The sequence below is a fragment of the Ascaphus truei genome, chromosome 5, assembly GCF_040206685.1.
Source record: "Ascaphus truei isolate aAscTru1 chromosome 5, aAscTru1.hap1, whole genome shotgun sequence".
In the NCBI taxonomy this organism is placed as follows: Eukaryota; Metazoa; Chordata; class Amphibia; order Anura; family Ascaphidae; genus Ascaphus; species Ascaphus truei.
Genome location: NC_134487.1, coordinates 273,031,373 through 273,058,484, shown reverse-complemented (window position 1 = coordinate 273,058,484; position 27,112 = coordinate 273,031,373). Strand labels below are relative to the sequence as shown.

The following is a 27,112-nucleotide window of genomic DNA, read 5'->3' as shown; positions in this document are numbered from 1 at the left end:
AACATTTTTTTTAATGTTACAAGTATTTTCTCATAGTACAGAACTGATTTATTTAAAAAAAAACAAAAAAACAAAAAACACATGTAAGATATTGCTTGAACTGCGGCTTTAATAGAATTTAGATCACGTCATCTATAATACCGGCACAGCACAAGAATAGCAAACAAGGGTAATTTATTGGGGCCAAAAAACACACACATTTCAGTCCCCAAAGGGATGTGTCAGGCCTATGTGTGTTTTTGGACCTAATACATTATCCTTATATGGTATTCGTGTGCTGTGCTGGTATTATAGATGATGTGATCTAAATTGACTTTTTTTTATTTCCTTTACCAGGTCTTCTGTGAGGCACTTGATCCAGTGAGTGTGGTCAGCTTGTTGAACTATATTATCTATCTATCTATCTATCTATCTATCTATCTATCTATCTATCTATCTATCTATCTATCTATATCTATCTATATCTATCTATATCTATCTATATATGTAGAGGTATCAGTACCGTGTTAGCCGAGCTTCAATAATCAAAAAATAAATAGATGATACCGTTCTGTGGCTAACGAAATGCTTTTATTTGTGCGAGCTTTGAGTATGGCAACCCTCAGATCGTTCATCTTACATTTCTCTGACTCTGGCCATAAGATGAACGATCTGAGGGTTGCCATACTCAAAGGTAATCTTAAAACCCCGAAAGAGAGATGGTTGCATGAATACAAATTTATGCAACTGTTCGGGACACTTAGCAGTGGCCTAAACAGAGATCGAAATTTTATGAGTCATTACTGACACTAGCGAACTCTCTTCCCATGAGCGCTAAAGGCCATGTCTGTACATACTGTGCTATATGTATGCACACACAGCTGTCTCTCACACATACTAATACTCCTTATTTTTCCATTCATATACACCAATAGGGACCACATAGTATCCACACACACTTTTAGTTGTGCTACAAACTCTCACATTTCCACACCCACCCACACCATTTATATCCCTCTCACTCCACACACACCTTGTGTAGAGCACTGTTTATACTGTGGGCTCTCCATTCATTTTTATTCACACTGATACACATACACACTCTTTCTTCACTTGCTTTCAGTTACCCTTTGACACCTCTAGCCATAAAACACATCCACACCGGGGGAAGGAGAAGCACAGATAACATTCCAAGAGACACTGTTTTTAAGTTATCCTTGCTTCATTCATTGTAACATCGCCGGAAGAAGAGATCAGTGTATCTCGAAAGCTCGCACAAATAAAAGCATTTCGTTAGCCACAGAACGGTATCATCTATTTATTTTTTGATTATATATATATATATATATATATATATATATATAGACATACGTTACCGTTCCAAGGTCTGGTAAAGCAAGAGACAGCACTCAATTGTAGAAAACTTCACAAAGTGTATTGGTGAAAATAGTGGTACATCAAGAAACCCAACGTTTCGGTCCTCCAAAATGGGACCTTCCTCAGGGGGATACATATATATATCTGGTGCAACCACTAGGTGACATAGGTGGTCGCCTAGGATGGCACATTTTGGGGGGCAGCTGTGGGAGCAGAGGAGGAGGAGGATGCCAGGCCATGGGAATGGAGCAGGGCGTCGGAAGAGACGGGCGGCAGTGCGAGAGGTGGACCATGGGAGTGGATGAGGATGGCCGGAGAGGAGCACGCCCCAGCAATCTGACCCAGAAGTCTTCACTGACTACCGGTGTCTGCCACTACCAGGGCCACCAACAGAAATTTTGGGGCCAAGGAGCAGGCTCCCCCCCGGGCCCATAGCACACCTAGCATGAATGTTATTTTTAGGGTGCAACTTTTACTTAAATGGCAGTGTTGCAAGCCCTATTTAACACCTCGTGAGACCCCTCTATTTCCCTCCCTTTTCCCATGTATTTCTCTCCTCTCCGTCTCACCTCTCACTCTACCCCCTCCATCAATTACCCCATGCTCACTCAATCCCTGCCCCCCGCCTCACATGTATTTATGTCCCCTGCATCTCACTCTTATGCCCTCTTTTTCACTCACCCCTCTCTCCTCTCCCTCTGTCAATTACCCCAACGCTCACTCATTCCCTCCCCCCTCACAAAATATATACCAAAAAGCTTCCCACCCCCAAATACATACAAACAAAATCCCCCCCCCAAATATATACAACCTCCCACACCTCCCAAATACATACAAAAAACCCACCTACCCAAACAACACATACACTGGCGACACACTTTATTCGAGCTCGGCTAGTCCCACGAATTCGGGTATACCCGGGTGTATTGAGGTTTGTGACTGTTTTCTGCCCGAGTGCATTGAGTTATTTTCCAGGCAGGGATTGAAGCATTTTATGCCCGCTGGCTGCAATACTGCACAGTATATATATATACTGCATTACAATTCATGAATTTATGCCATCTGGTAGACACGCGAAGCATTGCAGCCTATTAAATCCTAATCATTATCATTTAACAGATCAGCCGCCCATCAGCCAGGCATGAACCCAGGCTGGGAAGGCAAATGCAACGGGGCTTGTCAGAGGTGAGGAGCGGCGCATTCCAGGTATCTGCCAGGTACATACTGGGTATTTGCTCGAATAAAGTGTGTCGCAGCAGTATAAAACCCACCCAAATACATATTAAAAAATCCCAATGCATCTAAAAAAAGCCCCCCATAATATCTACAGTACAAAAAAGCCCAATCCATTAAAAAAATAAAACAATACAAATAAAAAACAACCCTCCACAATACATATAAAAGTACCCCCAAGCCTCTCAATACATATAATAATTCCCCCAAGCCCCCCAATACATATAACAATTCCCCCAAGCCCCCCCAATACATATAAAAATTCCCCCAAGCCCCAAAATACATATAACAATTACCCAAAGCACCCCAATACATATAAAAATACTAATGTAATAAAAGCTTTATTTGAACGAGTTTCTCTGTCTTTGGACTATTATGTTTCGTTTATTAATATTATCAGGGCTGGCAAAATACTGTGAACTAGACAACCCTAATCTACGTGAATGTAAGTAATAATACTAACACTAATAATAGTCAAGGATAATATAACAAATAGCAATAATATTATATATTTAGTGTACTTGTAAAATCATGTACTAATACATAGTTACATAGTAATAACTGTAATGGTGATATAAATACTACGGGTCATATGTAATAATAAGAGCCAGTTCCCCACACCATAATACTACTAATAATAAATGTGTCGTCGCCCCCTGTGTTTTGTTTTGGTGTTTTAATTGTTAATTGTGGTGTTTATTTGGTATTTTAATAATTGATTGCTGGTAATTTTGTTGTGTTTACTTATTTATTGTTGTTTATTTGGTGATTGTTTGGATTACATTGGATATTGTTTGTGGTTGTTTATTTTTTAGGTTGACCATTGACTGCCATAGTGTTAAGTCATGCCCATATTATATGGGCATGATGTACCCACTGTGCCAATCAATTGGTTTATTGGCATTTGTAATGAGTTTAGTTTTCTATGTAATGTGTTTTATTTTGGGCCTATTTTTTGTTTGCTTCACCATTTATTGCTATAGTGGTAAATCATGCCCATATTATATGAGCATGATGTACCCATTGTACTAATGAATGGGTGGAGGGTGGTGGTGGTTGCCTGGGGAGGGTGGTTAGGCCTCCTGGGTGGGTAGTGGGGGATCGTGGGTTAACCCCTTAATTACTATAGCGGTTATTAATCACTAAAGTGACTAAGGGGGAGGAGCCATTAGATTGTATTTTTATTGCATTGTTTATGGCAACAGAGGACATGGACAGTAATGATGAAGACGGCCTTCATCGTGGCAGGCTGGCAGGGGTAAGTGCAAGTTTTATTTACTTTATTTCTGCTTGTTAATGTTATATTTTAAATGGGCAAGTGCACTATTATCCATATCTGGATAATAGTAATTTTGCCCATTACTGTACTGTATGTGTTAGGGTGAAGGGGGTGGGGGAGGCGGGGAGAAGGGAGAGAGGTGTATTTATTTCACAGTATTGTAAATGTTTTATTTGGGCACAGGATTGGTAACGTAGGCCAGCGGGGACCCGAGGACCCCCGGACATCCGTGGGAACCACCCGAGGGCCCCCTGGACACCCACGGGGACCACCAGGAGGCCCACGGACACGCAAGGGGACCACCTGGAGACCCCCGCCGGCCTCTTGTATCAATGGTGTGCAGAAAATAAAAAATAATGCTTTTATTAATGGCTCAAATCTTTTTTGCGCCAGCCTTTAGCTGGTGAAAATAAATTATGAGCTTTTACAGTGCGATTCAGTTATCACTGCTTTGTGAATCTTGCAGACAGGCAAAAAACGGTGGGTTTGCCATTTTTTTTGCCGACCGCACAACTTTTTTTTTATCACCGACAATTTTTTGGTGATAAAAAGACTTTTAAACACGATACTGCAGTGTTATCACTGCTTTGTGAATCACGCAGCAGGCAGTATCGCGCTATAAAGGCATTTATCATATTTAAAACACTTATCACTGCTTTGTGCATAGCCCCCACAGTGTGTTAAATAGTAGATGATGTTGATAAAGACATGTCTATCGAGTTCAACCTATGTTAAATTTAGATGACAGATGCTTATCCTATATCTGTAATTACAGTACTTTGATCCAGGTGTGTGTGTGTCTAGGGAGAAGTGATGAGACTCTTGCATTGCTGTTACCAACAATTCACCTGTATTTTTATAACTGAATGGTTTTGAAGGGCAATTGTTAGAGTATGCAGAAGTGAGGTGTGTGTCTGACATTGCACCTGCTTATGCTCTGCATAAAATAAAGGTTTAAGAGAGCAGTTTGCATTTGGTTCGAATTAGAGGACAATGGCACTGTTGATCCCCCACTTTACCTGTGTATTTGGGGGAATGGGCAGTGCTTTGGTATTCGTGTTGCCAACACCCCATCGGTGTTTGCACACATTGAAGGCTTCTCCCGGAAGTATTCATGGAGAATGGTTCTGGCATTGTCGGTGCCCACACTGTACCCGTCTATGTAAAGACAGTATATGAAGAGAAAGGCTGGCACTTTTGCTGCCCACACTATCCTTCACTTGCCAAGGCCATGTGGAAAAAGGGTGGTGGAGATCTATCTGCCATATCTGTGTATAAATGGAAAACAGTATACAGGCATACCCCGCATTAACATAAGCAATGGGACCGGAGCATGTATGTAAAGCGAAAATGTACTTAAAGTGAAGCACTCCCTTTTTTCCACTTATTGATGCATGTACTGTACTGCAATCGTCATATACGTGCATAACTGATGTAAATAACACATGTGTAACAGGCTCTGTAGTCTCCCCGCTTGCGCACAGCTTCGGTACAGGTAGGGAGCCGGTATTGCTGTTCAGGACGTGCTGACAGGCGCATGCGTGAGCTGCCATTTGCCTATTGAGCGATATGTACTTACTCGCGAGTGTACTTAAAGTGAGTGTCCTTAAACCGGGGTATGCCTGTATGAAATCCAGGTTGCTTTCCACCTCCCTCTCAACTTCAACTTGTCCCCTGATCTTATTTTCTTTCCTCTCAGATCACCAGAAGCTGGAACGAGAGGCTCGAATCTGTCGTCTGCTGAAGCATCCGAACATAGGTCAGTCCCTGTAACTTGCACAGATGCAACACTGCTTATTCTTACATTTAAAAGACACCCTCTACTTATTTGCAAGGGATTGAGTGCTGGCCAATGTCACCAGGTGTAGAGCAAACAAACATAAATAGCTAGGGCTAATTTGATTGGGTCTATTCCCTAAAATCTCCCAGCGGCAAAACTGGGTCAAAACCAGTGCAAAAAACCGCACCATGGTAATCAAAGAAAGGGATTCCCATTAAAAGCAATCAGTGTTTCCTTTGATACGTCTGGTGTCATTCTTTTGCACTGGGGTTTACCCCAGTTTTGCAGCCAGGGGACTTTACTAAATAACCCACCTGACTTTAAAGATCAACAAGAAACTCCACATCGTAACCGTGCAGTTATTAAGGACGGTGCTGAATCACTATATGGGTATCTATGCCCTTTTTGCCCCATTTCATTACTTAATACTCAATTATTTACTGTGGGAGATGTATACATTCATTTTTCTCTTCTTAGGTTTCTTTATTTTCCCTACAAAAAAAAAAAAAAACACATTGAAAACAACTGCAATCTAAATGAACAATCACAATTACCTTCTATGGTTCATGGGTAGCTGGAAAGGAGGAAAATGAGTTCCAGCCCCAAGGGAGGGGAGATCTTCTCTCTAAACCAACACCTCATTGACTCTCTGATTGTAATAACCCTTTGAGTGGAAGAGCGGCCAGCAAGGCATTGCTTTGCAACATGTTGCTGGCTCCTCTGGAACACAAGGGGTTAATATGTCATTTTCTTGCTTGAATTATTTTAGAAGAAAACTAGACCCGCTTCCTTGTAGGAGCTACAGTACAACAAACATTGACAACACTTACGGTATCATTGAACTAAAGAAGAATCCATGGAATACTAGATTACCATTTTACTATTATTCTTAGGATCTAATACTTAATTTTTTTTAAATACATGCTTATACTGTAGGACTGAGGTGCTGCTAGATACTACACGATGGTATGACAGTTTGGTGAATAAGTTAGACACAGGGAAAAACAGGTGGGTATTAACCCCTCTGTAAATAACTGTGTCAACCGGCGCTCTTACTGACAGAAATAATATATATATGCATACTTGCGCATACAAATAGAAGGGATTTACACAGTGAAACAGAGGGAGAACAAGCAATAAAAAAGAAAAACAATACTTAATACTTAGAAGAGTTTCACAAAATGTGTTCCCAAATATAGAGTCCAATCTTGATTGAAAAAAAATGGGTATGCAGCTTCTTTACATCTGGAACCAACCTCGGGACCAAAAGAAACTAGAGACAGGGGAAACAAAAAAAGAAAAAAGCGCAAGGCCCATAGAGTAGTAAAGTTACTGTATGTTTATAAGCAATTAAAAACGGTTATAGACACTCACAAAAAAGTAGTTGGTACAGGCACTTCGGTACTAAGAATGACCGCAGAAACAGAGGCCTTTTGCTCGTCTGCTTGTTAGAATTGTGTGAGTCTCAGCCCTCCTCCTTCTCTCAATTAGCGATCTGTTTCACTTCCGCGTCAGATGACTCGTGACGTCGGCTTGTGTCATCGATCGGGGGTTGGACTACGGGTAGCCACCAGCTCCTTCTCCAAACTCGGCGCTCAGGAAACTCTGTAGTCTGCGTCTTCTCAGCAACTTAGTGTAGGTTAACAGCACACAATAGCAACCAAGGTTGCTATTGTGTGCTGTTAACCTACACTAAGTTGCTGAGAAGATCGATGACACGCGCCGACGTCACGAGCCATCTGATGCGGAAGTGAAACAGATCCCCTGTCACCACATGATGGTGACTATGTATTGGAGGTTTAAATGACCAAAATTCTTGACCACGGGAGAGCTTCCCGCGGACTGCAATGTAGCCACTGTTGATGACCATGGCTGCACCTTCCCAAGAAAACGAGAATATTTTTTTACCACGACTGCAGGGAAGGTAAATTAGGCTACATCTACTGTATGTAGTCTACAGTATATAATGTATTTAGCATCATTCTCTAGTTTTATTATATAATATAGGCTTTTCTCTACGGTCTACGAATGTTTGAAGGTCGTTGCATATGGAAAACAACAGAGGGTATTACTGGAGACTAGGGGGATACTGTTGGTGAATGGGATTCCTAAAACTGATTATTTGCCGAGTGAAGTAAACATAGGATTCAAATTGCAGGTTGTACTCAGGATTGGCAATAATCAGAACTTCCATAGCATTTCGGTATTACACAATACTGTATAAACACAGCTTTCCAGGTTCCTGCTAATTTGGTATTTGGAGTCATAGATAAAGTCTATATAATCTGAAGTGGTCATTTCATAAATTTTTGAACACAGATGGCCACTTCAAACTATTTAGAATTACCATCCTAATCTCCGGCCAGGTTCTTACTTGAAGTAGAGTGATCCCTGAGCTCCTGATGCAGAGATCTGTACTGCATATCGTCCCTTTCTCAACTAAACTCCCTGAAACTTTCCCAATCCACTCAACTCCCTCAAGAGCGCTGCTACAGTACTTCTCTATGATTTAACCCCATATGATAATGGTATGGCATCAATGTTTGTGGGGATTATTCCAGAAGATCCAAAGCGGCCCATTGACTTGGGAGCAGCTTTGGATCTTATAGAACTAGCCCCTGTGATTTTTTTTTTTTACTACAATATTCCTTATTTATTATGCAACACAAACTTGCTCATTTTAAACTTTAGAAACTTTCTCGATAGCAGACCTGTTGTAGATAAAGATAAGAAACTGGGGTAACAAGATGATTTCAGTACAGTACATACAGTAAAGTATGATACGCGCTAAGAGATGAAATAGGAATCGGTGACACTGCATGGTGTAGAATCCCAGAGATCGATACATAGTTCCTAATGTTCCTTGGGCTATTTAGCAACCTTTTGTCTTTCAGTATGAGGTAGTATTGGCTTAGCATTTACAGTAAATTGTGCTACTGCTACTTTATGTTTTTGAATCAATAAATAACTTTTTGGTCAACACATCCAAGCTTTGCTATTTGGATCTTTCCTAGTATGTACAGTAGTACTACGTTTGAGCATCTCCACCACAACAAGCTATTCCCAAGTAATTACGAGGGACAGAGATAACAAAAACATACAATAATCCTGAAGAGCACACACTGTAGATCTGCTCCTACACCAGTAGGAGGTGCTTAATGATAAGCCCCTGTTGTAAATCAGAGAAGACTGGGTATTAACTGACTACCAGTACCTGCAGGTATCTTGTAAGCACCTCCAGGGTTTTAGGTTCTGCATTTTAAATGCCCAAAGGCAGAATGACGTATTTGGCCATTTCACTATAGATGGGAGGACTGGTCCGAACCCCCTTCTCTGATATTTTAGACAAAATCTGATCCCCAACACAAACATCCACCTGCAGACTGCATATTAAAAAAAATCAGAGCGGATACATCTAAATCCGCCATTAAATCCATTCTGTCCACATTTTTTTCCTATCACTGAAAATCTGCACTGCAGGTTCTGGATTTTTAACGAGGATGAGGAGTTCCATTTGAGTTATGTCTCCAGTTGTGTGTGCAATATATATATATATATATATATATATATATATATATATATATAAAAATATATATATATCATGAGAACCAATCCAAAGACCAGTAAAGAGACAGCAAACTGCACGGGGTTAATCCAAAAAAGTTGTATTCAAAACATAGATACACGTAAGCCGACGTTTCGGTCCCACATGGAGACCTTCCTCAGGGCCGTGCAACCAACAAGTGATAGTGACCAGACATATATACCCCCACCAATGATGCACCACAACAGAAAAAGACCAATCACCAACACCCAATCAGAAATAGCAATCAGCGCAGCTGTGTTCCACAGCCACATGAACCAATACCTGTAAAGCAATGCGATGTCTGCACCCACGAACAGGGAGCAGTCAATCATACAATCAGTGTAGCCCACTCTGACACTCGCGCCCAAGTTCCCAGCGTCGTACAGGAGGCGCGTCACATGTCGAGCATGCGCAGTCAGCATACAAGCGCTGAGAGCCGGACCGCCAATCAGGATAAGACACCGCGCACTGCACTAGTACACATGAGTCGTCTAATGTATCCCTGGCAACATAAGACGCCGGCAAACAGCCTGTGCATGCGCAGTGCTAAACTCTGACAATGATAACGAATACTGTATATATATATATATATACATATATACATATACATACAAAAAACACAGAAAGAAAGAAAAACCCCATAAAGCACTCTAATTAAAAAACTTTTTGGTATATTCATTATTTAAGACCAAATCTAAAATGAGAGAAATATTGTAGATAAAAAAAATAGACAGATTAAGACCAAAGCGGGGACCAACAGAAAACCTCACACAAAATATATGTAACACAAAACCCATAGATATAAACAGAAGATGTAAGGGACACAAATAATGCATATAATGCATATAATGCATTTAATTTCTAATGAAAACCTACTGACACAAATGCATCATATAAGGGGAAATGCCCTGACCCAGACAATGGGATCTGATTAGTTCCCATTGAAAGTAATGACCTGTAAGTCTAAAAAGCACACATACAGTATGCTGATAGAACAGAACTGCTATGCAAAACCTATCCTGTGGCAAAAATCAGTAAAAGAAATGCAAACATTGAAGGGAGAATGGACGTGTCCAAAAATAATACGACACTGTTCCCAGCAAAAAACAAGATGTATAATAATCATGTAATGCTTAATGATCAGAGAAAAATCTCTGAGAATGTAGAAACTCATTGAATGGTGTAAATGAAGCATATCAGCACAGTGGCATTCTGTGCAAGCAAATTTCCAAAGCACTACAAGCACTTGTAAGTATCAATAGACATAGTCCCACATGTTTCTGTAATGGTAATGGGTATAAAGCATATACACATCTTCCATACCACATAAATATGTGGTGATGAGAGGCAGTTTTGTTGTGGCATGAAGGTAGTAATAAGTAAAAAACAGGGTATGTATCAGCCTGTATAGCAGAGCGTAGCCTTGCTCAGAGGGGGAATGGGGATAAAGGTAAAAAAAAGTCCATATCAACAGATAAACACGGCTCATCGATTTGCCAACCCTGCGCAGTCCAGCCACTTGTCGCTCATCAGTGAAGGAAGATGGTAAGGAATAGTTAGAGGCTCGGTCCCAGGAGTGTTGATGGGATATATATATATATATATATATATATATATATCCTCAAATCTAGAGAGAGTAAAGATGACTGTGCTCAAAAACGAGCACACCTGAGGTATCCTGGGAGATATGCTAATGGTTATGCAAAGTATATTTAAATGAGTCACATTTCACACTTCCTAAAAGGCTGTCCCATAAGAACGATACTGAGTTGACAAGCTTAAGGCACCTAATTACTGGACTGGTGTCAGACCCAGTAACCTCTGCTACTCTGGGCATCAGCTCTAGCAGTGTGAGCTAAACCAGCTGATGGATAGTGCAGATGGCTAGCATACTTTTGAGCTCTACTTCTCACTGATTGCTCATGTTTGTACCAAACACCTTCTGGCATGGGATGACACCTTATAGTCCATTTATTTGAATAGCCTGTAATGCATTCCAGCAGCAAAGGTGCCTTACGACAGAACACTACTTAGTAAACATTGCCCACTGTCATTATCCTTTATAAGATTAGAAGTACTAACTGACTTTGTTATATTACCTTCTCTCTGCACCTGCTTTCTTTGCTGTGCTTCACCTTGTTTTTACTTGTGCGTGTCAGAAAACCTGTTTTATTTCGTCTCTCTTGGCCTCAGTAACTCATAGCCCTCAGTACATATTACTTTGTGCTTGAAGTCTTTTCAAGGTTACAATCAACAAAATAGATATCCCTTGGTGATACGCTAGTAGACAGTTATATTAGCACAGGCCATCTGCTGGTTTAACTCATACTTCTAGAGCTGCTGCCTAGGAAAGCAATGGTTGTGGGTGCTAATCCTGTTGGGTCTCACACTAGCATACTATTCCAGTCACTATAATAAGTGCTTTCGCCTTGTCAAGTCAATATACAGTAGTTATTATGAACAGTCTTTCAGGAAATGTGTGTTGTGACTCATTTAAATATACTATGCATAGCCATTTGCATATTTTCCAGGGTACCTCATGTGTGCTTTTTCAGCACAGGCATCTCTCCCTAAATTACTTGGAGGGAGGTTTGAGGGGCTATACATACACAACTGGGGACACTACTAAAACGTGTCTCCTCTTCCTCGTCCATAGAGGCGGATTTTGACTTTTTGAGACTGATCCGTGGAATTGCGCAGATGAATGGAACTGGCCAATCGTCGGCGGATTACAATTCGAAGAAAACATTCGCCCACCTCTATATTTCACCGAACAAGTGTTGCTTTTGAACATACGCTAAAGAGACAGAAGTACTCCCCAAATATAGATGCATACATTCCCAAACATACAATGCAAACACTACACTTGTCAAGTGGTTTATATTATAGTACATTGTGTTGAATTACAATAAAAGAGGCGTAAACTCTTTATTACACATGAGAAGGAGCGGCTCAGTGAGTGAAAGACACTGACTCCGGCACTGAGTTTGAAGCAGGAGAGCCTGGTTCAATTCCCGGTGTCGGCTCCTTGTGACCTTGAGCAAGTCACTTTATCTCCCTGTGCCTCAGGCACCAAAAGAACATAGATTGTAAGCTACACTGGGCAGGGACCTTTGCCTGCAAAATGTCTCTGTAAAGCGCTATGTAAAACTAGCAGCACAATATAAGAACATGCTATTTTTATTATTATTATTATTATTTGGTCACATACAGTAGGCCCATCTGTAGCCTCTAAAGCTTATGTAAGATAACATTTCAACAATTTCCATGTTGGTGTAGAAATGATTCTTTTGGACCAATATAAACAGTAAAACCTTATGCTCATTGCAATAGATTGCAAAGTGCCTTATGGTTTGGCGCTGTTTTGTAATAATGCCCCATCATTCCTTACACAAATATATTCACACACGCATTATTAGACACAGCCTCTTAAAGTTACAGTCTCAATTGGCAACTAACCTTGTCACATGAATAATATGTTGGTGTCACAATGGAGAAAAAGCATTTGTCCTCATCCCTTACACACGTTTAATAATCTCAGTTATGTTTATTAGCTTTGAAAATGTAGGCCTATAAGCCAACATTGGTAACTGTCCCTATTAGAAGCATTATGAAATACACAATATAAACTACAATTTTTAGGCTGTAATTAGAGCTTTATCCAAACTATGTAAATAATGCTGATGCGATTCCAAAGTTGCAGTTATCAGGGGTAGGTTAAAAAGCAAAAAAAAATAAAAATAAATCACAATGATAGTTTTTAAGAGTTTCTTCATAAGATTTACATAATTTTTCCCCTCCAAAACAGAAAACTGCTACAGGCTACTTGGAGGATTAAAAATAATAATAATAATTCCCACAAAGTGGGAATACAGCTTGATGACACATGCACAAAATAGTCTACATTTCTCTCTTACACATGATCTCTCCCTGCACATGCACACATACAGAAATCCTAGTGTCGGTGCTTTATTAATGTTTCATATCATTTATGAGCAGCCTGTCAGGTTCAATTCATCTCCCCACAGCTCCATGCAGGGACCTCTCTTTATATGGGACAGGAGAACTGCCTTTCGCAGTGGAGTTTCCATGGCAACAGAATTGAGAGACACACACCCACACCAGCCCATCACCACAGCACCACACCAGCACATATATACATGAATAAGCGTAATTACAAATACACATAAATAATGTAACATTAAGGTGACCATCTGGTTTCAGATTGTATGGGCTAGTCACTTCTTTCTTTGGCCCATATTCACTAAGCAGTGCTATTTAATAAGGCATCTTCCAGTGCTGGAAGACATCTCATGTGTCATTGAAGTGAATGTCAGGGCACTACTTGGTAAATATGGCTCTATTTGTCAAGAAGAAGTAGCCATTTGATTACGAAAACTGATCTATGAAATTGGAGACCCAGTGCCCACACTCTCTATTCCTGAGCTTCTCACGTTACCTCCATGGTGCTATAGATTAGAGTGTGAGCTCCTTGGATCAGGAATATAGTCGGCCTGTTTTATGCCACGATGTGCAGCATACATTGTCAGTGTTATCTGGTGCAAAGTTCTACTTGATGGCTGCACTGATACTAAAGAGGTGCAGATTTGTTGCAGGTTGTGGTACCTTTTAATGGATCAATGAAAAAAAAAGATCTTCATAGATTATATTATAGTGTACAGAAACGTCACACATCTCATCGCCAATACACAAGAACAAAACCTCTGTGAGCTATCAAAAAGTCAGCACACCACAATTTAATCTATAAAGAGCCATGTTGTTGGTGTGTAAAAAAAGACTATGCCAATCTACAACAAATCTACTAAAGTGCCATGGAAAAATATACTGCCGTACAATGTATACTGAGCGGCATTGTCATCCCGTGTCGCTTAGCTTCAATTATAGCCAGCTTGTTATCTGCGGACACTAGGAATGAAAGAGTAATAGGGAGGAGATAAGTGATGCATGATGTTGTACTGGGATGTAATCGAATCTTAAAGCTCTGTCATGTCGGATATGGTGTAACACCTCAGTTAACAATATGTACCAGCGCACACATCCCAAGAAAAGCTGCCCAAGCTGCCATTATTGACTCGGAACCTGGGCCACTAATTAATCTGTTACTTTGACATTGTGGTGACTAGATGGGGATTTTTTTTTGGGGTGGGGGGTGGGAGGGCATTCATGCGACGAGTACCTCCACCTTTATACAAGAACATGATTTAGGAAATGTTTTAGTGATATACAGTAATGTGCTTGTGTAGCTTTTGGAAGTTATTTAATATGCTCTAAAGCATTATTTTTATGGTATCACATCAAGACTTTGAAACAGAGAGAAACAATGTACTGTACATATATATCTTTAAACAACAGTACTTTCTTTCTTGGTATTTAAACACATATTCTAGACATAAGGACTTAAGATATTTCATTAAAGCTAACACAAACTCTATATTAGTTTGAGATCATTTAGATATTTCTGGACTTCCAATCAGGAGATTGCAACCTTCAAACCTTTTAATGGATCAACAAAACAGTTCTTCATCACTGGGTTGTACACATCTTTCTATAACTCCCAGGTCTCTGTTTCATCCGTGCACGTGGAGAAGAAACTTGCAAAGTTTCAAAAAAACATTTGCCTCTTTGCTGTCTTTTTACTCCCTTAAAATGTATCACAACCTGTCACAAACGTATACTTCTCCAGGATCAATGTGACTACTAGAATTTTGCATTAGACTCATCATTCCTCGTGTGTATAATTTTACAATAAAATCCTGCAAGAACCGACACATAAATCAAGGCTTATACACAAGGCACATCCATAGGTAATTAAAGCCCAGAACACAGCTATGTAACACTACAGGTGTATGGAGATCAACAATGTGACATCAATTTATTCTTGGCTATAGATTGCAGCAGCAACATGCAGCTAATGAGATTCTTATTATAGCCCCAGAGCAGACACATATTCGTTCTCCCTTTCTGCTACAGCATTCCCTTACTTCACTGCCCGAGAACATTTAAAAAGCTGTCATTTATAAAAAAATCTTGTATTTGAATAATTAGTCACTGAGATGATACAAGAGAGAACAAAAGAAAGCGGAAGATTGCAGCTATATGGGGAGAGAAGCAGAGGTGTCCCTAAGAGTCGTACACTAAGCACTTGCTTAAGGCTCAAACAAGCTCAAGGTCACTAATTATTGTGTGGAAAAGAAGCCAGAATGATGTCATTAAAATGTAATTGGTGATTAGCACAGAAGAACCCTTGAACCTAACTCACATAGGTCTTGAGAGATGACTGTCTGTGTGGGAAGGGAGGATTCTAGTTAACGTCTTCACGGAGATGCCCCTCCTGCACAAATCAATCCCTAAACATAGAGGTCAATGCTAAGAGGCAGTGGTAGTGCAGGGTTAGCACTGTGCAGATTTTGTGCTGCATGACAGTATTGAAGTATTGCAGTGCAGTGACAAATTTGAGTGGGTGTTGGGCCAAGTATACAAATAGCAAGGAAAACTGCAGTGTAGAATGACGGTATAGTAGCTGAGCTGTGTATCATGGAATAAGAAACTATTAGTAAAAGATAATGTAATCCAGAACTGATGTGCAAAGGCTGCGTCCATAGAAGCACCGACAGCGCTCCTCCGCGCTGACGCTGAGGCTCGCCTGCTCAATCAGGAGCGATTACATGGACTAGCAGGCGAGGCAGCGTGCGCGATCGGAGGCAGGGCATTGATGTCACTGCGCCAATAGCCCGCGAAGCGCCGACATCATTGTCACGGCGCCGACACGCTGCTTCGCTCTGATTGGGTGTTTCAGCCAACAGCACGTTCGGGAACAAGTTCAGCTGTCGGCTGAAAATCCCAGCGCTTCAGCGCGCATGCGGACGCTCGCGGAAGCCCCTTCTGAAGGCAGCCTCATTGAGGATGACTGGGCTCATCGCGGAGCGTCCGCACTGCTCAGCGCTGTCGGTGCTTCGATGGACTCAGTGTTTATGTATGCAAACTTCTGGTATATGAGCAACTTGAAGCCTACCTGCGAAGGTTTCCCCCTTTCGGTTCAATGCACCTTGGTTTTAGCGTGGGCAGTAAGTGCATTACAGCAGTTCATAACACCTGCTTCTCATTCCAACCCCTGGAGAAGTAGGTCAGACGAGAGTAGCTTCTCCCTAGGGATGCCAGTTTGAAGTGGAAGAGTCTGCTGCATTGTCAGTTCTAGAGACTGACAGACAGTCAGCTCTAGCACATTGTTACAGCTCTTTGCCAGAGAAGATTAGCTGAAGCTCATTGCTGTAGACATGACATACCCTCATGCTGTCAATCACTTCCAGCTGTCATTGTTTGCCTCTAAATAAATAAAAAAAATCAAACAGAAAAGGGATCCTGAGGAGTAGCAAACCCTCTTAATAAGAGCAGAATACACGTATTCACACACATAAAAATGATATGAACTTCATCATCTGTGGAAAGTATGTAATTATTCTATGTACAGATCCCTATTCAATGTGCTGTGAAGCAATCTTCCCCAAGGTGGAGAAAATGTTCATCCCATTCATTTGAATGGAACTCTTCCCTGGCACTGGGAAAACTTCAACTCATTTGAAATGGGGGCAATAGGGTAAAATAAACTGCAAATACCCTCATAAAAGAGACATAAATGTGTTTCCTTATGTAGCACTATCTGTGCAGTAGCATTGTGTATAGGGTATTTTAGGCACAACCAGTCCCCCCTGTAGAATCTACAAACTCATTTTTGAGCTTGAGGCACAAAGAGATAAAGTGACTTACCCACAGCTACAAGAAGAGCTGACACAGCAGGTTTACCTATAAATACAAAATGTCATAAGAAATGGTTATTATAGGTATGTAGCACTGCTCCCCCCCCCCTCTGAGAGATTTGGCCCTTGCTACCGGTGGTGTGGTGCATAGTACCTGTTGGTTCCAGAAGATGCTGAGCTTCCGCGGTGTTGTGGGGAACAGGACAGGCTTTAGGGCTGACTTCATGTTCTTGTCTCCGGTGCTGCACCTCCATCTACCATGGGCCCCAGGGTTGCTAGAGGCAATTCCCACGATAGAACTGATTCACTCTCTTCCCAAGTAACTGCATCTGCAGGCCAGAGTATATTGAACAGAGGAATTTATTAGCATCCACTGCAATCAGCGCATACATCGAATACATTGGCAGTCCTAGCCTATTTATGGTCTTTGTATAGCTGATCCTCTAGTCCTTCTCACAGTCCCCTAAGGGAACCGATCATCCAGTCCCACCACGCAGGGTGAGACACAGCTTACACTTCCAGGACTTGGCTTAGAGCTGTACACCTCTCAGGAACTTGAAATGCACTCAACAGAAGCTTTAACAGAACTAACTATAATTTAGGTATGCCTCTTCCTTAGTGCAGAAGGGGAGGGTCCAAGGTCTGCACCCGGATTGGGCAGTACACAGACCCTGTCACACCTTCACTCCTGCCATTCAAGGAAGCTGCAGAGGGGGGGGGGGGGGGGTAACCCCAAATTGGTCTTGGCACTCAGGTCCACCAACAGAAATCGTGGGGCCCAGGACAAACATTTTAAGTAGCCCCCACCCCCCCTTGTCGGTGGTATTGCGAGCCCGCCCCCCCCAAGTCACACCTCACGAGCCCCCTCTCTTTCCCCCCCTCGTCCCATATATTTCTCTCCCTTCCGTCTCACCCCCTCTCACTCTCCTGCCTCGCATTTATTTCTCTCCCCTGCGTCTCACTCTGACTCCCACTTTTCCTCACTCACCCCCAAATGCAAAAAACGTCCCTCCCCCAACTACATACAAAAAAACCCACCCCCCAAATATATACAACCTCCCCCACTCCCCAAATGCATACAAAAAAAAAAACTCGCCTACCCAATACATATAAAAAACAATACATATAATCCCCCATATATACATATACACACACTATATATATATATACACACACACACACACACACACACACACACACACACACACACACACACACACACACACACACACACACACACACACACACACACACCATATAACAAAACAACCCTACCCAATACATATAAAAATATCCCCAAGCCCCCAATACATATAAATAAGGCGCCCAACCCCAAATACATATAAAAAGGACCCCCACCCCCAATACATATGAAAAAGACACCCACCTCCCCAATACATATTTAAAAAAAAGTCTACCCCCCAATACATATGAAAAAAAAACTCCCACCCCCCAACACATATTAAAAAGACCCCCACAATACATATAAAAAAAAGACTTGACTTGTGGATGATCAGGCCAGGTCCAATGGATGTGGGGGCCCGGCAGCCGGCACGGCAAGTTGGGCTCGACCTCTGGCCAGGCCCAGCTGCCGGCGATCTCGGGTCGGACCCCGACTCTCCCCTCAGCAGCAGCCTGCATGCCTCTATCCTTTTGTCCCACGCCGAGCTTCCGACAGGCCTCCCTCTCATGCCGTCGCGCTGGAAACAGAGAGCACTGAGGTCAGAGAGACCCGTCGGCGTGGGACAGAGGGATAGAGTCATGCAGGTTGCTGCTAAGGGAGAGCCGGTGCCCAGTCGCAAGAGGACCGACAGACGGGCCAGGTCAGAGGTCGGGCCTAACTTGCAGTGCCAGCCCCCCCCCCCCCCTGAGTCACCGGGCCCGGGACGCCAACCCTGGCAGACCCACCCTGTTGGCGGCCCTGCTGGCACTGCCTGCACCTGCCAGGATTTATGTGCCAGGGAGGGCAGACGGATAGCCGGAACCAGCCATGGCTATAGGTACAAAACTCATTAAAAAATTCCTCTATCAAACAGACTGGTTCCAGTCTCTCACGCATGATATGGTATTTAAATTGTAAATATCAATGCTCTAAGGTCGGCATTCACACAAGAACACAAAGGGATTTGTGCTTTGAGTGCAGCAGAGGGAAACAAACATTATTTTACAAATACGTGGTCTTTCAGTTATCCACTGTTTAATACAAATAACAGAATTAATTGGGTAGGTGTAAGGTTGCAAACTATTTTCAGATGCTGTTTTTTTTTTTATTGTCATTTAGGGAAACCTAAACAAACCTAAACAAAAATGCTGTTTAACACATATTGAAATATTTGGGGGCAGACAGATGTGCTCTGAAGTGACATATTTATCTTTTCAAACCATAGCTCAGTTAAATTAAATATAGTACAGTATAATATTAAACTCATCGAAAGCTTTTCAGATAAAATGTCAATATGCCAGTGATATCAACAGACATCACATTATTTTACAGATTCTTTTAACAATTACAAGTGATCATTTGGTACATCGCGCTGACAAAACTAAAGCTGGAAAAAATGTAAGCTGGAAACAAGAAGTGGGAAAGACAATGATATGACTGGTGAATTACATATTTCCTAGAAGGACATTTTGCTCCACGTGTGAATTTTTACCGCCCAACCCAATGCATCCTGTAAAGACTTCAAGATCACAGAATTGACTGATTACAAATGTATTACCGGACCTGAGAACGTTGATCTTCATGGCAATAGGGCATAATAAGAGGTAGGTTGCCACCTGGCTATAAATAATCTAGACAGGTCAAACAAGTCCAGGCTAGAGATCTAGAATTGATCCTGGTTTGGGTTTTTCTCAAAGATATATTTTATATTTATATATATAATATATTTATATTTTCTCAAAGATATTTATATTAACCATGGAAGCTCCAGCCAGCTCTGGATTTTGATGCCCCCCCCCCCCCCCCATCCCAGATTTAGGGACCTATTTTAGTAGCTTCGGTAATTTTATTGCAACTTCGAACGTGTTGGCATGTTCCTAGCTCACGGTATGAAATTTGTGAAAAACAGTATTCACTAAAGCAAATCACATTTTCTATACCGTTTGTTACAAAAATGACGTACCGCACTAGTTTGTAATTGATTTATAAGCAAAATGAGCTGAATGTGCAATTTCCCTCCACCAGTTTGTAAGAACTGAGCAGAGAGAGGAGAGAGATGCGGCATCTTCCTGCACAGGTCTTACATGCGATCAGGGCGGTTATAATGGTTGATTTTACTACATTGGATTGAAGCAGGTGGTCTCCGGAGCTGAACCGCATTAATTTCAGGTCCAGGGAACCCCTGCTTCCCAAGATACATGCCTCTGTATCGGGGGCCGGTATCTCCTGCAATTTTAAATGTCCCGCGTCACGTGACCAGGAGATACCGTGCAGGAGATACCGGCAACCCATACAGAGGCCTGTATCTTGGGAAGCAGGAGGTCCCCGGATATGAAAGTAATGTGTTTCAGTTCCGAAGACCCCCTGCTTCAATCCTATGCTGTAAAAATTAAAACAGAGCTTCATTACCTTAGTGGCTAATCTCTAAGATAATGAAAGGGTTATCCACCAGTGCCTGGTTTGTTGGTGGTAGAGGGGGGGGGGGGGGGTGGGTGAAGGTTGTAGTTTCACAAGGGTGGGTGGTTAGGGCTCCCTCAAGGTTTGTGGGAGGGGTTAATCCCTTCATTACCTTAGCAGTTACTACCCGGGAGGCCTAACCACCCACCCTAGAGTAACTACCTCCCCCCCCCCCAACAACAACCACACAGGAATGGGCAAAAGTCCTATTAGTCAAATATGGGTAATAGTGCCTTTGCCCACTCAAATATACAGTACTGCACATTACAAATAAATAAAATACAAATGTTAAAACAAATTAGCCATTAAATCAATTGATTGTCCCCGTGGTTATCTATGCCCTCAACGGTGGCACAGATAGCCACGTTGGCAATCAATGGACACCCTGCAACCCACCCCTCTACACCTAATAACCCCCCCCTCACCACACACAGTAATGAGCAAAAGTCCTATTAGCCAGATCGGTCAATTATAACTTTTGCTCATTACTGTGTGTGTGGAGGGGGGGCGGTTGTAGAAGGGTGTCCTTTGATTGCCAATGTGACTATCTGTGCCCCTGTTGAGGTCATGGATAACCACAGTGACAATCAATGGATTAAATGGCTAATTTTTTTTATTGTATTCTAATTTGTATTTTATTTCACTGGACTGTATACTTGAATGGGCAAAAGCGCTAATAGCCATATTTGGCTAATAAGCCTATTGCCCATTCCTGTGTGTGGTGCTAGTGGTAGAGGGGCTGGGTGAAGGGGGTAGTTGCCCCAGTTGGTGAGTGGCTAGGCCTCTCAGGTGGGTAGCAGGAGGGGTTAACCCCTTCATTACCTTAGCAGTAGTAACTACTAAGGTAATGAAGCGATTAACCCCTCCCACAACCGTCCTGGGAGTCCTAACCACCCACCCTGGAGCAACTACAACCTTCACCCACCCTCTCTACCACCAAAAAAATAGGTACTGCTATTTAACCCCTTCATTACCTTAGAGGTTATCCACTTAGGCAATGGAGCTTGGCTGTTTTTTTATTAAATAGGATTCAAGCAGGGACTCTCCGGACCTGAAATTAAAGGGGTTCAGGTCCTGAGACCCCCTGCTTCAGTCCTATGTAGTAAAAATAATTGATACACCATCTAATACAACTCACCATCATTGAGGTGGTATTAAAACATTTTTTATTAAAAAAGTGAGCATTTCAGCCATGATTTGCATCTCGGAACTACTTGAATAGCAGTTACTGTAAAATAAAATGCGAGTTTCAGCATTTTGTGAGCTATCGCATGGATTGTTGCAGCAAGAGTGATAAGACAAGTAAAAAAGCAATGCGATAAGGCAGGCCTGCACAACTCCAGTCCTAGAGGGCCGCAAACAGGCCAGGTTTTCAGGATGTCTCTACTTCAGCACAGCTGGCTCAATTATTGGCTCAGTATGACTGAGCCACTAATTGAGCCAGCTGTGCTGAAGTAGGGATATCCTGAAAATCTTGCCTGTTTGTGGCCCTCGAGGACTGGAGTTGTGCAGGCCTGCGATAAGGGCTTACTGAAAAATCACTTGTAAAATGCACTTTATATGCATTAAGGCACTTATAGAAGCTACTACCTCTTGCTCCTACTATAATCCTTACGCTCACACAGATTTTTTTAACTCCTCCCTCTACTCTGGAACCTTTCCCTCCTCCTTCAAACATGCAACAGTTATACCATTACTCAAAAACAGCAAGCTTGACCCTACCTGTCTTTCTAACTATCGGCCTGTCTCCCTCCTGCCTTTTGCCTCTAAACTTCTTGAACGTCTTGTATTCTCTTGCTTACTCCATTTTCTCACCACCTATTCTCTCCTAGACCCTCTACAATCTAGCTTCCGCACTGCTCACTCCACTGAAACATCCCTCACTGAAATAACTAATGACCTCCATGCTGGCAAAGACAGAGGTCATTACACTCTGATCGTATTACTCGACCTCTCTGCAGCATTTGACACCGTGGACCACCCTCTTCTCCTTCACATTCTCCATACTCTTGGTATTTGTAACAAAGCTCTATCCTGGATCTCCTCTTACCTCTCCCATCATACTTTCAGTGTCTCTTCTGCTAACACCTCCTCCTCCTCTATTGATCTCTCTGTTGGGGTACCCCAGGGATCTGTCCTGGGACGTCTCCTATTTTCTCTATAAACACTCTCTCTAGGTGACCAAATCACATCTCTTGGGTTAAAATATCACCTCTATGCTGACGACACACAAATTTACTTTTCAAACCCTGACCTTACACCTGCTGTACAGACCAAAGTTTCTGAATGTCTCTCTACAATATCATCCTGGATGGCCCACCGCCGACATAATATGTTAAACTTAACATGTCAAAAACAGAGCTCCTCATATGTCATCCCAGACCTGGCCCCACTACCTCCTTCCACATTAGTGTTGGAAGTTCTGTCTTACACCCAGTAGCGCAAGCACGCTGCCTAGGGGTCACACGACTCCCCTCTCACATTCTCCTCTCACATTCAAAATGTATCTAAAACCTGTCGCTTTTTCCTCCGCAATATTACAAAGATACGCCCTTTCCTCTGTTGCTCGACTGCTATAACTCTGACACAGGCCCTCATTCTCTCCCGTCTCGATTACTGTAACCTCCTGCTGTCTGGCCTTCCTGCCTCTCAACTGACTCACGTACAATCTATCCTAAACACTGCTGCCAGAATCACTCTACTCTTTCTTAAATCTGTCTCAGCGTCTCCCCTGCTGAAATCCTCTCCTGGCTTCCTATCAAATCCCGCATCACACACTCAATTATCCTCCTCACTTTTAAAGCCTTACACTCTTCTGCCCATCCTTACACACTTGCTTAAGGAAGCATACGAGTAGCTCCGTGGATGATACTATACACCTGATACATAAAGCTTGGCCCCCCTGCAGACGCACTTACCAGAATGCCCTCCTACTGTATCAGTATGTTCCTCCTACCAATTAGATTGTAAGCTCTTCGGAGCAGGGACTCCTTTTCCTAAATGTTACTTTTACGTCTGAAGCTCTTTTCCCCATGATCTGTTATTTGTATTATTTGTTATTTATATGATTGTCATGTGTATTACTACTGTGAAGCGCTATGTACATTTATGGCGCTATATAAATAAAGACATACATACATACTAGAATAGGTCCCTTAATGTACTGGACAAAATATACTTTTAGATTATGGCAGCAACCTGGTAAAAACACAACACATCAGGACCCGTTCAACAATCACAAACAGAAAGCCGACAGTAGCGTTGCCAAGAGTAGCGTTGCCAATTGGACCCATGTTAACTTCAGCCAGTGCTGGATTTTGTGGCAAAAGATTTACGTGCACAAACTGTTTAAAGCTGCTGTTTAAATTTATATATATATATATATTTGATATCAATCTGAGTGCTGTCTCGGTTCTTGCTGCATGGTCTTGGACTCCTGGTCTGCCTGGTAAGGAATCTACATTTTATTCAATATTATATGGGACAAGCACCGGCTTTCTACCTTTATTGCGAGTGACATCTGCCTTTGTACATATAGATATATATATATAAATATATTCTCCCCCCCCCCCCCATTCAATATGTGCATCAGTACAATTTGCACACGGACAAGTGATTAGCTAAGCTGCAGATCGATCCGTTCTCTTGTAATAGATCACGTGCTCCGGGTTATTTAATTCAGTTCTTGCACAGCATTATGGGAAATGTAGTCCTAGAATATGATTGACTGGGCAGTTACTAGATACAATTGGTTCACTGCTAGAAAGAGGGCGGGTCTCAAGAGCCAGAGCCTATCAGAAGGGGAAGGGGGCTGTCACTTTGGAAATGCTTCCTACATTAGAAACATTAAAAATGTCTTTAAAACATTCTTTTTTTTTTTTAAATGCTACAAGTATTTTCTCATAGTACAGAACTGATTTATTAAAAAAAAACCCCACACATTTAGGATATTGCTTGAACTGCTGCTTTCAGGTGTAAAAAGCTTTCATAAAGTTAAAAGCAACCTCTGATAAATGTGTCTCTTTAATCTGGCATCAGGGAGCAACCCTAGAATACTGTAAAATGTATCTGTATAAGAGAGATTACAGTCGGTTGCCAGCGATACTTATTTCAGAACCCCAGGAGATTTTTCCTGGTTGTCTGGTGATAATCTAAGAGAAAAAGAACCCAACAAGTAGCACTCACATTCCCGATCTGATTGATTAGTGTCAATATTAAAACGTAAACTTTAATGGTCATAAAAGTTAAAATAAAGGTGATTAAAATAGACATATAATGGACGCATGCTACTGATCCTGTTGGGTGTAGTGTGCACCCTGGATCAATAGTTTTAAAAGTTAATTGAGATTAATTGGATCGATTAACACTAAGAGGATATCTGATCACTGTGTTCTATACGGAGTTGTCTGGTGTTCACAGGCAGATGTTCAGTGAATTTGTTATTATACCATTTACAGAGGTTCCTTGGAAGATATTTACGTCTCTAGCTATAAATGATCCCAGTGGTCTGTAGTTGGCTCCAGTAGAGAAACGTCCCATGCCAATCCATCTCTCAGTGCAACCGCTCTGCAGTTTATTCTATGATTCCCTTATAAAACGCACACAACTTTGATGCACTGAACTTAATGCAGCTGTGCCACCTTGCAACCCAGCTGAACATCGTTCTAGTTAGCATTCACCATTACGTGCTGATAATGGGTTGTACGTGGAAATCTTCCGATTGAGATAGTAAATTGGAGGCGTTATAGACTTAGACTTCGGGAGGCCTAACTTTAGATATTACTGTAGCCACTTAATGAAAGAATGTTCCGATACTCTCTCGCGGTCCAGTTAGGGAGGGGGCCCTCTCTCAATAGTTACAAAAGGCTTAAGGTGTCTCAAGTTGTGTCAATTAGTGTGACTATGAATGCACTTTTGAGGGCACTTCACACCACAAATATGAGTGGGTTATTTGTCGACTGATTAAATAAATAATTAGAGGATTTACTTGTTGCAATATTAAAATGCAATATACAGCTCAACCCCCTTATAACGCTGAGCTTGGGGTCCAAAGAATCACATCGCGCTATAAGCGGATTGCGTTCGAAACAATGTACAATTGTATGCATTGTACAATAAAGTATTTAAGATGCCAAGAATCGTGTTGTAAAGTATTCATAAACACGAACATTGGGAGCCACGCTTGCATCGCGTTATAAGCGGATTCGCGTTGTAGCGGATCGCGTTATAACGGGGTTGAGCTGTATTAGCATTTGCACTTGAATCGGTAAAGGTCTGAGGTGGCTTTAAATGTAACAAGCACTGTTTGCAATTTTCTTACACAACATTTATGCAAACTGATACTAGCACTGCATCAAAGCACAAATATTGGCTCATAAACCACTGAGGAGGCCCTGTCATTAGTAGACAGTCTGGGGGTTATTCATTAAACTGTGATAGTGTGAATCAGGGTACTATTGCACAAAAACTCATTAAAGTCCATAGAACCGTGTGATATTGGCCCATTCAGCACTGTTGAAGTTGAATGACTAACCCCCTGACTGTCTGCTAATGATAGGACCTAATGATATAGCAAAGAACTTCCTGTGAAACTGTACACATTTTACAGCAATGCTCATCAACTAATTTCCCAAAAGGCCGGATTACAAGAATTGTACAATTAGAAGGGCCAGAAGCGTACTGTACCAAACTTCAACATTTTGTAAGCATTGATAACGCCTGCACCATATATTATTCTTACCTTAGATGTGTAGTACAGCCGTGTGAAAAATAGCACTAAGCTCAGGGATGGCCAATGCCAGCCCTCAAGGGCCACCAACAGGCCAGGTTTTAAGGATGTCATTGCTTAATGGATCAGTCAACGACTGAGCCACCTGTGCTGAAGCAGGGATTGTGACGGTAGGGGTAAATGTGACTGCTTTTAATAAAGTTCAAGCCTGCCATTACCCCTACCTGTCAATAATACATCTGTATTATATAATATATATATATATATATATATATATATATATATATATATATATATATATGTCACCCACCATAACTTAAATAATGTGTGGTGAAGACTTATTTAATGTCTCAAATTACAAAGCTAGTATAACCAACCTCACACTGACGAGACCCACAAGGTCGAAACAGTCTGTCTGTGAGTGGGTTTATTGGCTTTGCATCTCATCCCAGGCTATGTTTAAAAGCTGTGTTTAAAGCAGCATGCATTGGCCTAAGGGTTTAACCATGTAATGTGGTCTTGAGACAAAAGGTGGCACTGTGTGCTCAATTGCATGTCATTTCCCAGAATCCCTTGCTGCAGTGGAAGTGCTGTAGGCTAAGGGATAATGGTGAAGGGCAGGGTTGCAGACCTGTCTAAGACATGTGCATGTGCTCACAAGATATATATATATATATATATATATATATATATATATATATATATATATACACACTAGCTGAGAGACCCGGCGTTGCCCGGGATGTAATTTTGGGG

General features: G+C 41.8%; 1 protein-coding gene and 1 long non-coding RNA gene across 13 annotated transcripts in view; one reads left to right on the top strand and one right to left on the bottom strand.

The window, feature by feature from the left end:
* The window catches only part of CAMK2A (calcium/calmodulin dependent protein kinase II alpha), a 91,511-nt gene that overhangs the window by 18,508 nt on the left and 45,891 nt on the right, over nucleotides 1-27,112 (top strand). For all 5 annotated transcript variants that reach the window (XM_075602075.1, XM_075602074.1, XM_075602076.1 and 2 more), the window contains exon 3: nucleotides 5,568-5,627. In XM_075602075.1, the coding sequence (XP_075458190.1) occupies nucleotides 5,568-5,627 (60 nt within the window). The remainder of the gene's footprint in view (nucleotides 1-5,567; nucleotides 5,628-27,112) is intronic.
* Nucleotides 1-27,112, bottom strand: part of LOC142495932 (uncharacterized) — a 48,401-nt gene that overhangs the window by 10,980 nt on the left and 10,309 nt on the right. For 3 of the 8 annotated variants that reach the window (XR_012801857.1, XR_012801858.1, XR_012801855.1), the window contains exons 2-5: nucleotides 17,164-17,338; nucleotides 17,020-17,055; nucleotides 6,090-6,921; nucleotides 5,448-5,641 (exon numbers count right to left, since the gene is read on the bottom strand). This is a non-coding gene — a long non-coding RNA (uncharacterized LOC142495932). The remainder of the gene's footprint in view (nucleotides 1-5,447; nucleotides 5,642-6,089; nucleotides 6,922-17,019; nucleotides 17,056-17,163; nucleotides 17,339-27,112) is intronic. The other 5 variants (XR_012801856.1, XR_012801860.1, XR_012801859.1 and 2 more) reach the window with 5 other exon arrangements.